Raw genomic sequence first — 13621 nt, forward strand, 5'->3', positions numbered from 1 at the left:
AAAAATGAATGCGGAATTCACTCCTTTAGGCCCCATAGGCAATCTCACAATGGCGAGACTTTGACACTCTTTTAGAGCCATGGAGCCCCATTTTGATGAGATTTAGTCTCTCTCACCCAAATCTGAGAATATTGTTGTCAGATATGATTTTGTCCAGACTTTTATCTGTATGTAATTGTACTCTAGGTAGAGAGATTGCAGTGAAACTATCATCAAAATAGTCATTCTTCTACATCCTGTGATTGTGTTCACTTGATCTATCAATTTGTTGATGACCCCTGGAACCCCCTCAAGGTGGTCCCGGACCTGGACCCCACATTGAGGCTGTAGGTGGGCTGACCTGGGTCGTGGACACTCAGCAGCAGAGGGACCCCACACTGGCTGCCGCGGACTGGGCCGTAGCAGGGGATGGGCACCGTGCTGTGGACCGTCACCTCGTGCTCCTTACTGTTCTCTGCTATGTGGAGCGAGTCTGGAGAAAACTGAAGAGAGAGAGCATTGAGTGAAGAGGAAAAGCATTGAGTGGATTTGGCCAGGCACGTATCAGCTCTGCATGTAGCAGGGTGTGTGCAGGCTCCACTTGCCACTGTATAACAGTATTATTGTACCCTCATTGAAAGTACAGCTTCTTGCCATTGGTCGGACGATTGCAGGCTTGCACATTTGGGGAGTTACACCATTTTTTTAAGCTGTCCGTCGACAAAAATGTCCCCACTCTTTAGCGGCCACAGTGGAGTTCAAGTGAGTGTGTGTGTGTGTGTGTGTGTGTGTGTGTGTGTGTGTGTGTGTGTGTGTGTGTGTGTGTGTGTGTGTGCGTGCGTGCGTGCGTGCGTGTGTTCATGCCAATAGGCCCTTTTCACAGCAACAGTTTGATAGTATAGCAGGTGTAACCAATAACATTAATGAGGGCCCTGGCACTGGAACACCTAAAGGGAATGGAATCATCATTAATCATTAATGGTACAGTATTTGTTACACCTGCTTTACTTCCTGCTTTACCACCTCAAAAAGGTTGGTGTGAAAAGGGTCTATTGGCTAAAAGGGGCGGTGTTTGTTTTTTGTTTTTCCGAAATGCAGGATGGCAGAGGGAGAGGCAGAGTAGGGTGGGTCCTGCCCCTGGTCACCCTGCATCTCAGACATTTGCGGTGGGGAGTGTGTGTGAGAATGCATGGACGCGTGGATGCACGTGCATACGTTGGTCGCAGCTATTCCAAATGTCCTGTTTTATCTGAAAGCACTAAGCCATGCTGTGTACATCTTCATTATATCCTAGTATGGAACATTGGCTATTGAATGTCTCCTACCTAACTAGTGCCACCATTTACTTCCATATTTGTTTCTTGGCATTTGCTTAGTGGTACCCTCCCTCTGGCAATGTTCAATTGTATCGTTGAGGAGGAGACTTGAAAGGGAAAATGACTCATCACTTTCAGAGAAAACCTTCATGATTTGGGTTTACCTTTAGTCCGGCGTAGAAGCTCTCGCTTTCCTTTCCTACAGACCTGATGTGGCTGTGGTTGGCTCTGAATGTCGACACGCTGCAGGAGAACTGTGGGGACAAACCAAAGATGCTGCTCAATTTACCTTTAAGCATTTAGCACCCTAAAAGTATGAAATTCCATCAAGGAGGTCAAATGTCAGATTCACAGTGCCATGAATGGTTACGATCATGTAAAAGAGAAGTAGGCTACTTTTCTTTTCTTTTTTAAGCCAAAACTACTTTGAAATTCACAAAAAATTACACCCATTAAATGATAGCACCCCTCCCCCTACTTCTGTAAGGGCAGGAGGAGATTAACTTAGATCTTTTTTTCTTGGCATTTGCTTAGTGGTACCCTCCCTCTGGCAATGTTCAATTCTATCGTTGAGGAGGAGACTTGGTAGGCTGTTTGTGAAGTGGGTGTTGTTGAAGATTCAATTCATTTTTCGTTTCATTGTACATTGTATGAGGAACCAAGACTGCTTTTATTTGAGAAAATGCAAAACAAGAAGTCTGAGTTGTTCTGGTCAGGAGATGTTAAGTTGGAATGGTTACTCAGAGAGGACGTTTTCAGTGTGGCCAGTTTTATTGGAAGAGCATGGAGACTGAGAATGGAGAGGCTGTTTATTTGAATGTATGACTTTGATTTATATGATTTCATTATTACCGGTGTTTGTAGTTCTTGTTTGTTTGGCGGAACTCAATGTATCTGTCTTGTAAGCCCATACATGCTGGGCACCATGTGGTTAGTCTCTTAAAACAGACGAGTTGGCTCCCACAAATTTCAAATGCTTGCGCCTACCTGTCTGTACTACCTGTCTGTACTTCTACCTGTCTGTACTTCAAGCTGGGAAAACTTGGCCAAAGCGGAAAAGGAAACTCACGGAAAATAATGAGCGATGATAGGGGGATGTCCCGGATGCCCCGCCTAAAGGCAGGTGATTGGAGAAATACGAGTGGATGTCCTGTACGAGAGAGAAATATGAGTGGATGCCTCGCCTTTATTCAGGATAGCCGCACATATTTCTCCAATCACCTGCATCGGTTTGAACTTCCTCCAGTCTGAAGCTCGTGCCCCCCCCCCCAACTTCCTTTGACCAGGCTCTGTGGGTGTGAAGTACAGACTGTACAGTATATGGTGCATTCACAGAATGTAGAAGAGACAGTCTGGCTTGAGAGACTAGTCATGTATTTAATAACGTATGGTTGACACTGTATTTGCAATTCATCAAAACATTTCCCTGTGTAGCACGCAGCATAACGCTCGACTGATCGCCACCATTTAACTCGCCCTCAGGGTAAAAAAAAACGACGGCGACCTTTGACCCAGCCCAGCTGCGACATCACCATGTGTGAAAGACGGGCCCCATGTCCATATTATGATCCAGAGACAACTAACATGACCCGACTGCCGCTGCTGTCCAAATATGGCAGGGAGCAATGCAATGGGCCACAGCTGTATGAGGGGGGAACAGAGAGAATGACATCACCTGAGTGTCAGATAGCACCACGCTGAGAGGCTAATCACTTAATATTTCCTGCTGGCAACACATCATATTTCCCAAGGAAATCAGAGCTGTTTCAAAATCAAGCTGTGCAGCTTGATTGTGTACCGTAGTCATAACATATCGTCACTGTCCTGTGAAAACCTTGTAGCGCCAAAGTGTAAACTTAGCAGGAGCTAAAAAAGAGAGCCTTGGTTTTAGCTCAATGGCAAAGCATTTTGACTTCATCCAACAGGATTTGAAAAGCTTTCATAAGACGAAGAGGTCAGGGAACCTACAGAGGAGCTTGCAAGTTGAAGAAGAACACATGAAAATCACGAAAATGGGAGTCACAACTCACAAGGTTGACAACAACACATTACAGTGGGTCTCAAACTTGTTCACGTCAAGGACCCCTAAACTCACACAAATTAGACCACGGACCCCAATTTGATAAGATTTTGTCCCAGGGTCCCCCATCTGATAAGATTTTTGATTACCGAACGTGTATGAAACCTATGACCAAAATAGTCACACATTCTGTCATTGTGTGTGGATGGAATTATAGTGAAATAAATTATTCCTCTTTTTGCTGGGTACCCCCTGGAACCCCTCAACTGGGGTCACCAGACCCCACTTTGAGAAAAACATACTTAGAGTGCAAAATGGACAAGAATTTGATTCCAGCCATTCAAACTTTCCCGGTTTTCTACAACTTTTATTTGAAACAGTGTAGCCCAGCCAATTGCTAATTTACATGGAAGACTTAATATATTATAGACATATTCTCTGTGAAGCCCTCTGAGATATGCTTGTGAATTAGGGCTATACAAATACACTTGACTTGACTCGAGAGCTGGCACCTAACCCCTCGACTCACTTCAAGGATTGGTGCTGAAAACGATGTAGCAAATGTCAGCTAAATCGTATTAAACAACACAAGAGGCAGTTGCTTTGTTGAATATACCTGTCCTTGTTACAAATTCAAACCATTCCTTAACCAAGATTCACTGAGAAGATTCAAATGGAAAGCATGTGGAGAAAGGCTGGTGTAACCTGGGACTGATTTAACATCATCCACCACCTTGCATCTACTTAATGGGATATGACAGTCTTCCTCTCCTCTGTACAGGCTGACCCTGCCAGAGAGGTCAGCTGAGACAGTCTGCCTCTCCTCTGTACAGGCTGACCCTGCCAGAGAGGTCAGCTGATCCTGAGACAGTCTGCCTCTCCTCTGTACAGGCTGTCCCTGCCAGAGAGGTCAGCTGATCCTGAGACAGTCTGCCTCTCCTCTGTACAGGCTGACCCTGCCAGAGAGGTCAGCTGATCCAGAGACAGTCTGCCTCTCCTCTGTACAGGCTGACCCTGCCAGAGAGGTCAGCTGAGACAGTCTGCCTCTCCTCTGTACAGGCTGACCCTGCCAGAGAGGGCAGCTGAGACAGTCTGCCTCTCCTCTGTACAGGCTGACCCTGCCAGAGAGGTCAGCTGAGACAGTCTGCCTCTCCTCTGTACAGGCTGACCCTGCCAGAGAGGTCAGCTGATCCTGAGACAGTCTGCCTCTCCTCTGTACAGGCTGACCCTGCCAGAGAGGTCAGCTGATCCAGAGACAGTCTGCCTCTCCTCTGTACAGGCTGTCCCTGCCAGAGAGGTCAGCTGATCCTGAGACAGTCTGCCTCTCCTCTGTACAGGCTGACCCTGCCAGAGAGGTCAGCTGATCCAGAGACAGTCTGCCTCTCCTCTGTACAGGCTGTCCCTGCCAGAGAGGTCAGCTGATCCTGAGACAGTCTGCCTCTCCTCTGTACAGGCTGTCCCTGCCAGAGAGGTCAGCTGATCCTGAGACAGTCTGCCTCTCCTCTGTACAGGCTGACCCTGCCAGAGAGGTCAGCTGATCCTGAGACAGTCTGCCTCTCCTCTGTACAGGCTGACCCTGCCAGAGAGGTCAGCTGATCCTGAGACAGTCTGCCTCTCCTCTGTACAGGCTGACCCTGCCAGAGAGGTCAGCTGATCCAGTCTGCCTGTTTTGAAACACTGGCCACTAGTGAATGACCATTGCACTAGTCTGCGTAATTGTCATATAACTCTTAGGTGCTTGTTCGTATGCGTTTTTTGCTATTTTCTACCATGTTTCTATTATGTATTGCTATATATTTCACTGTTATGGATCATTGGGGTCTGTATATATCTGTTCTTTTGTTGTTGTTGTTGCTGTTATTGTTGTCGATTGAATGCTTTTCTTTGATTGGTAAAAAGCCAGGCGGGTTTTGATGTACTGGCCACTGGTGAATGGCCTATGTGCTATAGCCTGCTTAGTTGACAGACAGCTGTTGTCAATGTGATGTTATTCGCTTGCTGCTACCCTTCTGTCTGTCATGCGAGTCATTTGCACGACGTTGGCTTGAAAACATTGCTTTTTGTAGTCAGTGAGTGTGTTTACATGCACACAATAATCAGATAGCTGGGAATAATCAGGTAATGACAATAATCTGTTTGACGCGTTTACATGCACTTTAGTAAATAGCGGGAACTCGCCTCAAAGTCCGTGAGTGGACATTGAGATTAGGCCATGCACTGAATAAAACTGAAGAGTCAGCAAAAAGCTATGTGTGTTTATCAGATTTCTCATAATTCCATAACGGCCTTTATCCGATAAAGCATAATGGGACTATGTAGTTTTACGTGACCACTTGAATAATCTGTTAACTCGGTTTGTACACACTCAATAAAATATTGGGAGCTGTATTCCAGTGTGCGGATATCCATTATCTGCCAGTCTGCGTTCACGTGTAGGGTTATCCGGCACCTAGTCAAAAAACATGTTGGATGTGCACACAACTACTCTACTGAGGCCTTACCGTTTCTCCCAGTCTAAAGTGAACGCCGTCCATCTCTACCAGGGAAAAGGTCTTGAGCGTGGACTCCTGCCTGATCTCGGCCTTCATGCTGTGGCCGATGTGTCTGGCCCAGACCACCTGGTAGGCCAGCGGCTGGCCTGAGGGCGGCCCAGTGAAGGAGCACCTCAGGTGGACGCTGTGGCCGAGCAGCTCCGGGGTGATGACCGGCCGGGACGCCAGGGCCGGGAGGGACGCTGGAAACAAGAGGTGTGACTAAGTTTTTAGAGTGAGGTAACATTGTTATTCATGCTGCAAATAAGATGGACTTAATGGAAAGAAAATAGGTGAGGGAGCGCTTCAGTTATTCAGGCCAGTGAAAAGAATTAATAATTAATTCTAATAAAATGTATTTATATAGCACTTTTGAAAGCGCTTTACACAGAATAAAGTGAAACAGAAATGCAGCAAATGAAAAAAGAAAGAAAAAGAAAAAGCAACAACCAAAACTACAACATAACAAAATTTCAAAATCCTCATGTTAGCAGTTAAAAGTGAGTGTATAAAATTTGTTTTGTGTCTTACATGGTATAGTTACAATGTCCTCATTATGTTAATACAGTTCATTTTGGCTTGAAAGACCTCTTGCTATGTTAACCAATAACAGACTTACAGATGTTTGCAGTTTACAGACTGACAAATTCATACTGCAGGGCCAGAGCTGGCAGAGAGCTTAAACAAGCCAAGGTGTGCACATATGGATCGCTGCATATTGAATTGTGCATCTTTTGTGTTTTTGTGAATCTCTTACCTTTGCATCGACCGTTGACTTCCACCTCACCTGGTGGGCAGAGTCTGGGTCCAAAGTCTGGAGTAACTAAAAAGAAAAATGGATTAACTGACCACATACCATTTGATTTATTCTCACATCAGCAGTTGGAGCTACAGTACAGTAGCTACATGCTTATAGCTAATATGATTATTTGCTAGATATTGTGATATTGTGATCACAGTTATTGATCACAATTATTAATCTCAACGATTTGAACACAATTATTTTACTGCAGACTTTGCATGTGATATCAACTGTTTTCCCACTGTTTTCATCTACAATGAATGATAAATGAAATTTAATTTGATATATTATTATGTGATCCCTTAATACGCTTGGATTTTGACTGTTATAATATTAGTGTCCAAAGGTAAAGCATCAGCTTACTTCAGGCACTGATCTCACACTGAGACAATGTGTAAAGGTTAAAAAGCCTTTATTCTCTAGGGCATAATAACGTTAAAAGTATCACTGCCGACCGGTTTCAGCCTCGCAGGGCCTTCTTCAGGGAGTGTAGGAAAGATCAGGAGTGAAGGACAGTGATTTCCTATATAAACAATTAGCCAATTAGTGGCCAGGTGAGAGCAGTGAAACAAGAATACATTAACACTTCTCTGGAGTCTGGAGTCTGGAGTTTTTCACATGAGCGATATGGGCCTTTTAACTTCTAATTTGACAAGAACAGAGCAGACGAAAACATCTCCAGGGCGATTGGGATTCCTTTGAAGCGTTCGCCCGTGTCATGTGTTCACCTTTAGCGCAGTAGCCCATGCACCCCTGGGTGGGCTGCAGGTAGTAGAGCAGGAACTCCCCGCAGTGCCGCACGGTGACGGGGATGCGGAAGAGGCAGCAGTCCTTGGTGCTCCCGTGGAAAAACTGCCAGGTGGCGCAGGCCGACAGCTGCCTGGCCTCCCCAGGCCGGGGCAGGGAGGTGTCCTTCAGTGACAGCCACACCGGAGCCTGGGTCCCACACCGGTTCATCTGCGGGGGACCATCAACAGAAGGGGGCCAGTTTCTTAATTTTGCTCAGAGATTCGTCTAATGCAAGTTAGACTGTTTCACTAAAATAAAGACTGCCTCATTTTAAGCAAAGAAAAAAAAAGATTAGACACTTTACCCCAGGCTAACTCAGGCCTTAGACCCATGTTACAGGGTTCATACACATTTTGACCAATGGATTTCCATGACTTTTCCATGATTTTAACCAAATTTCCATGACTATTTTGTAACATTTTGTAAAGTCTCGGTATATACATGAAAAAGTCAGTGAGTAAAAATATTCTAAGTAATCTAACTACATTACATTACATTACATTACGTCATTTGGCAGACACTTTTATCCAAAGCGACTTACAATAACACATTTTTGTCAGCAATAGAGCAATCAACTATGCAACACAGTTCTATGACAACTACAACTTCTGAAGGAATAGTGGTAAAGTTTAGTTAAGGTTTTTTTTTTAGAGAGAGAGAGAGAGAGAGAGAGAGAGAGAGAGAGAGAGAGAGAGAGAGAGAGAGAGAGAGAGAGAGAGAGAGAGAGAGAAAGAAGTTAGTTTCAAGAAGGGCCCAGATGGAGCCTACTACTAACAGATGAGAATAATTGAAACACTAACATGGTCATTTAGTACTAAAACACGTTCCTAGCCCCAACACTGACGACAACAAAGATCTTGAGTAGGGCTGGGCGATATGGACCAAAACTAATATCTCAGTATTTTTAGGCTGAATGGTGAAAGATTTTATATCTCTGTATTTTCCAGAAAGTGGGCTAGATTTTCAATTGTAAATTGGGCTGGGCGATATGGAGTATGGAATATACGGATATATTTACACAATGTGATTTTTGATAAATAATCATCAGTGAATAATGATATAATGAATAATGTTAATTATAATGTCCCAGGTGCGCTGGATTTGTGTTGATCACTGACCGAGCCGCCGTCTCCTGCATGTGTTTGCTCGCCACGTGCAAGCGGTGCACCATGATAGTGAGATCAAACACACCCTGGTGTAAATTCAGCACAGGCTGTGGAAAGACTGCTTTTAAACGGTTGTTTCAGGCAGCAGTATTATCATTTCAACTGGCATGAGGGAGAGGAGATGATGACAGAATTAACATTTTTGGGTGAACTATTCCTTTATGTCTTTGTGGCATAGATATGAGATTTTTAATTATTTATTATCATCATCATCATCATCATCATCATTATTATCGTATTCTGTGCTATGTATGTCCAAAATGTATCCTTTAATGTTTGGAGGAAGTGTTTTTAAGCGTGGCAGCTACTATTTTGAAAAGTTCCGATTACATGACTTGCTTTGATCATCTGAAAATACAGTGCAAGGAGGATTATGTGTACAAAAAAGTGCAATAGTGGGAACAGGGCTTTTCATGGACATTTTGCAGTAAACCACCGCGCCGGTGAGCTCGACATCTTACCTCTACGCAGGTGGTGGGCATCTCGGCCGGCTTGTTGTTGATTCTGAAGCGGTACCAGCCCGGCGACAGCGAGTGGTCGCAGATCAGGTCCTGGATGGCCGTGTTCTGGATCTCGGTGGAGTCGAAGTCCACGCTGCGGTACGGGTTACGCAGGATGCGATGGCCTCCCGGGCGACACTCTGGAGCTGAGCACAGACAGGGAGAGTGATGAACTGGAAGGAAAGTCTAGGTTTTACCAAGACGACTCTCTTCCACCTCGCCTTTAGCAGGGAAGAGGTCCAAATCTTTCACTCAATTGGAGATTTAGTGAAGCAGAAAGAATCTCAGGATATGCTCAGGTTAGGTATGTTTGCAGGACTCAGTCTGCAGTCCTACAGCATGAGGGGGAGGTTGTGAGGGGGAGGTTGTGTACGGGACACTCTGAAAGGGCAGAGATAGAGAAAACCAAAGCAATCCCTGTTTGTCATGGGAAGAGTTGTACATACAGGTATGTGTTGTCTGTCTTTGGCCTGGGAGAGAAGGCTGACATGTTCTCTCTGTTAATGATGTTGATGTGTGCCACTAGGCTGCTAAATCATCCTGATCACGTGAACTCACATTCTGTTTAATTCTGCAGATCAGTCTGGCCTCCAGCGCCCCCAGCGGTTTCCACAAATTACAAAGTCCACGGGCCAATCAGGGAGGCTGGCCTCACATTATGGCGGTTCCCAAAGCAATGAGCAGTAACATTAACGTTAGTAGATCAACACAGCCATAAGTGGAGTTATTGTAGAAATATACTCTAGACTATAACAACAATTAAACAAGAACAAGAGTATGCACCAGCGGAGTTTGTTGGTGGAAAAGATGTTTTCGCCGTTCTTCTGAGTGCATGGGATTTGGCAACACTGATTGGCTTAAGGAGTTGTCTGTCAAGGCAAGCACTCCCGCCCACTGAAATGACTGTCGATGACTGAAGTCCAGAATGTGAGATCACATTATCAGGATGGTTATAACCAGGCCAGAGCGCCACCTATACACATTCAAACTGCATCAACTGAAAATACAAGAACCGCCCACACTTTTTGATTGACAGGTGATCTGTGGGAAGCACTGCAGGAACACCAGAGCAGTGAGCGCTTAGCAACATGTTTAATGTTTAATAAACACAGATTTGACAGATTACAAAATCAAAATTGCTTCAAGATTGGCACGCCCTACCCTTCATAATTATACCTGTAACTATTGGCACGTCCTACCCTTCATATGTTTCTATACCTGTAACTATTGGCACTTCTTACCCTTCATATGTTTCTATACCTGTAACTATTGGCACTTCTTACCCTTCATATGTTTCTATACCTGTAACTATTGGCACTTCTTACCCTTCATATATTTCTATACCTGTAACTATTGGCACTTCTTACCCTTCATATATTTCTATACCTGTAACTATTGGCACTTCTTACCCTTCATATATTTCTATACCTGTAACTATTGGCACGTCCTACCCTTTAGTGAATTTAGCTATGTTTATATACCTGTAAGTCCTACCCTTCATATGTTTCTATACCTGTAACTATTGACAAAATAAAACGTTATGGCTTAAGACGCTTAAGACCTGATAATTAAGTATCTACATAGATAAAGCGATCGGTGGAAAGGTGGCGTTATTGTGTTCCATGACGTGCTCCTAAACTGTCAGTTGGCATAATGGCGGTGAGCAGTAAGGATCAGAGGTTGTGTCAATGACTAAGAATAACAGACATTTCTCTGAGCCTCTTGCCTCTCTCGGGACAGGACGCTACTAAAGCCAATGGTCCATGACGAGCCTCTGAACACGCCAGCTTGCAGCTGGAGGTGAACCTGGGGCGGATTCTTTGAGCAGAACATGCAGTTTTCCACACTACCACACTCAAAAAGCTCTGCGTCTGTGAAGTCAAATGGGTCAAACCAAACGTCTAGCTTTCCCCTAAGTCATTGACAGATCCCTTTCTTAACAAACCTAAACAAAAGGGTTTTCTTTCGCTTTCCAACACACAAACTAGTTTTATTGTAAGATCGCGGCTTGGAGATGCTGGGGGAAAACAAACACTTGTGGTATTTAAGGCGTCTTAAGACCGTCAAAACCTTGAATGGCCCGGACGCAGTTACCCCCGCTGATCCCAAGCCTAAACAAGGGTCCTAGTGGCTCGTCCTCGTTGACAGCCCCCTTGAAAGCAAACGCGCTTGTTTACCTCGTCACTTGTCTGTGCACACACCTCGTCTGACAAGAGGTAAGGTCGCAGGTTATCCAAACAGCCAGGTTTTTAGGACAATCGGCGAGACTTTGGCTGTTGGCTAAACTGTCCCGATTGGCAGCTTAATGAGTTTACAGAGCCACTGAGCTAATGAACGGGTGCCCATGGGGGGGGGAACCCCACTGGCAGGCCAGATGTGTGGGACTCTACCACTGGCAGGCCAGATGTGTGGGACTCTTACCAGGCGTAACTCCTGTTTCTCGGTAAAGAAGATTCATTTGGTGGAGCGCTGTGTTAACACAACTGGGGTTATGGGGCTTTTTCCCAGAGGGCCCGGCACTCACACCACCAAAACAGGAACCGATCCAGACCGCAATCGGACCTGGGCCAGAATGTTTTTCGAAGGTTTTATTCCAGAACGAGCAATCCACATTTTTGAAAAATGTTCTTTGCCACAAATCTTTGTCTTTTGTATTCCTTATTACCTTATAGCCTACATATGAAATGCATTGGTGCAGAATGCTAGTGGGTAGATAGTGGTATGTGTCTGCTTTACGACGGTCTGTCTTAAAGTTTACGACTGCATGCTTTGATCTGTTGTGTCACCAAGGAGAGGAGCTTATTGGGAGAGACAGGGGACCTTCAGTCACATGTCACACTCATCAGTAGGTCAAGGTGGAAAGATTGCAGCAATATTTAGCTAATGCTTCAGAAGTAGGCTACTGCTGCCTCAGTTAAGTTACTCTGAGGTCAAGTGAGGCTCCGTTCACACTGCAGGCCAACATGCTCAATTCCAAATAGCTGATATCTGTGTTTTTCCCCCTGATGACTGTTCGTATTTATTGTAGGATATTTAAGTAACAGTGATGAGTAAGCAGTTACAACAATACAAAACACATCACATCTGCTTTTGTTTCAATACATTTCCATTAGAAATTCAGTTCGGTTCAGTGACAAGTTCGGTTGTGCCTTTGAGTTCTGACTGAATTGAGGCATCAAGTTGTCTATTTCCTCCGATTGTCGTCTCTTGTTGTTCTCCGTGCAAAGCTACTCTGGCCCAAAATAAGACAGCTGTCTCATGTAAATCTTGTAATATTTGCTTATGGCAGCACAGCGCTGGATTCTCATTCTAAAGTCTGATTTGAGTCTTCAAATACAATTTGCATGCTGGTTGCACACCTCAGGATCTGCTTTTGTCGCAGATATCCATGAAAACATGTGATTGCTGTTCAAACTGGTTAGAAAACATCAGATCTGAGTCACATGTGAGCAAGAAATCATAATCGGAACACATTTAGGTGCAGTGGGAAAAGAGCCTTACTGCAGTAAAACGAAGACTAAAGAAGTATTTAGTGACTTTTGTGCAAAAATCATTGCATATTATTCTTACTAGAAATATTGTGCACTTCACGCGCTCATTTTTAGCATGTCTCGCCTCTGCCGTGGAAGCCCCAGCTGCCTTATTGAGATATCTCCATAATCATATATCTTCTGCCTTTAAGTTTATGACTAGGCTACTGACTACATGTGTAATAATGACTGCACAGGCAGAGAGGGGTGGGGGGTAGTCAACCCACTGACCAAAGCCTTCACAGCTGTTTGGTGCGGTTCACTGCTTCGTGTTGAGCAATCAGGTCTGGCAAGTGACTCATTACAACATTTAGTAACATTTCAATTAGGCTACAGCTACATGTGGAGGAAGGCTATTCATTCTGTTTACATACTTTTACTTCAACTTGAAGAGTTTCTAAGCATTTAAGCTACCTACATTTAAATTGTAGAGAACTCAGAGTTATAGAGATTTACCATTTATATCTAACCAGTCATCCAGGACTTTACCTGCCATAACTGGTGTAGCTATTTATTGATATGTAGCGGACCATTTCTAACTCTATGATCATGTACAGGATTTTTAAGAGCTATACATGCCAAAACATCATCATTGTGGGATCAATAGGAGAAAAAGTACAAAGTCTCCATGCATGCCATTTGTTCAAAAGTAGATAAGTAGGCTACATGATACATTTGGCTTAGCAACTCTTGACTGCCAAAAATCCACAACAAGGCTAGCACTCTTATCTGTTTGACTTGAGTCAACTCATCCAGCACTCTTCCCCTCCTCTGTGTATGAGATGCCCTCTTCCCCTCCTCTGTGTATGAGATGCCCTAACATAGTTTTGTCCTTGACTGTGATTTTGTCTGGAGTCTGTGAAGGTCCATCTAATCTCTGGACATGTTGAGTGATGGGAATGCAGCTGCAGAAGCAGTGGCTCTGTCTGCACACCCATTGCTTTCAAGTGGCAGGGTTCCAACCACTGAACCAGCACCGTTTTGTCCG

The 13621-nt window shown here is 44.5% G+C and overlaps 1 protein-coding gene across 1 annotated transcript in view; it reads right to left on the reverse strand.

The window, feature by feature from the left end:
• The window catches only part of LOC310773278 (von Willebrand factor D and EGF domain-containing protein), a gene marked incomplete at its 5' end in the record, with an annotated part of 66994 nt that overhangs the window by 53072 nt on the left and 301 nt on the right, over positions 1 to 13621 (reverse strand). The window contains 6 exons of the mRNA XM_083633156.1: positions 341 to 482; positions 1460 to 1549; positions 5817 to 6049; positions 6604 to 6669; positions 7377 to 7605; positions 9065 to 9249. Coding sequence (XP_083489282.1) covers positions 341 to 482; positions 1460 to 1549; positions 5817 to 6049; positions 6604 to 6669; positions 7377 to 7605; positions 9065 to 9249 — 945 coding nt within the window. The remainder of the gene's footprint in view (positions 1 to 340; positions 483 to 1459; positions 1550 to 5816; positions 6050 to 6603; positions 6670 to 7376; positions 7606 to 9064; positions 9250 to 13621) is intronic.

This window comes from Poromitra crassiceps (assembly GCF_964638095.1).
Source record: "Poromitra crassiceps genome assembly, chromosome: 3".
Taxonomy (NCBI): Eukaryota; Metazoa; Chordata; class Actinopteri; order Beryciformes; family Melamphaidae; genus Poromitra; species Poromitra crassiceps.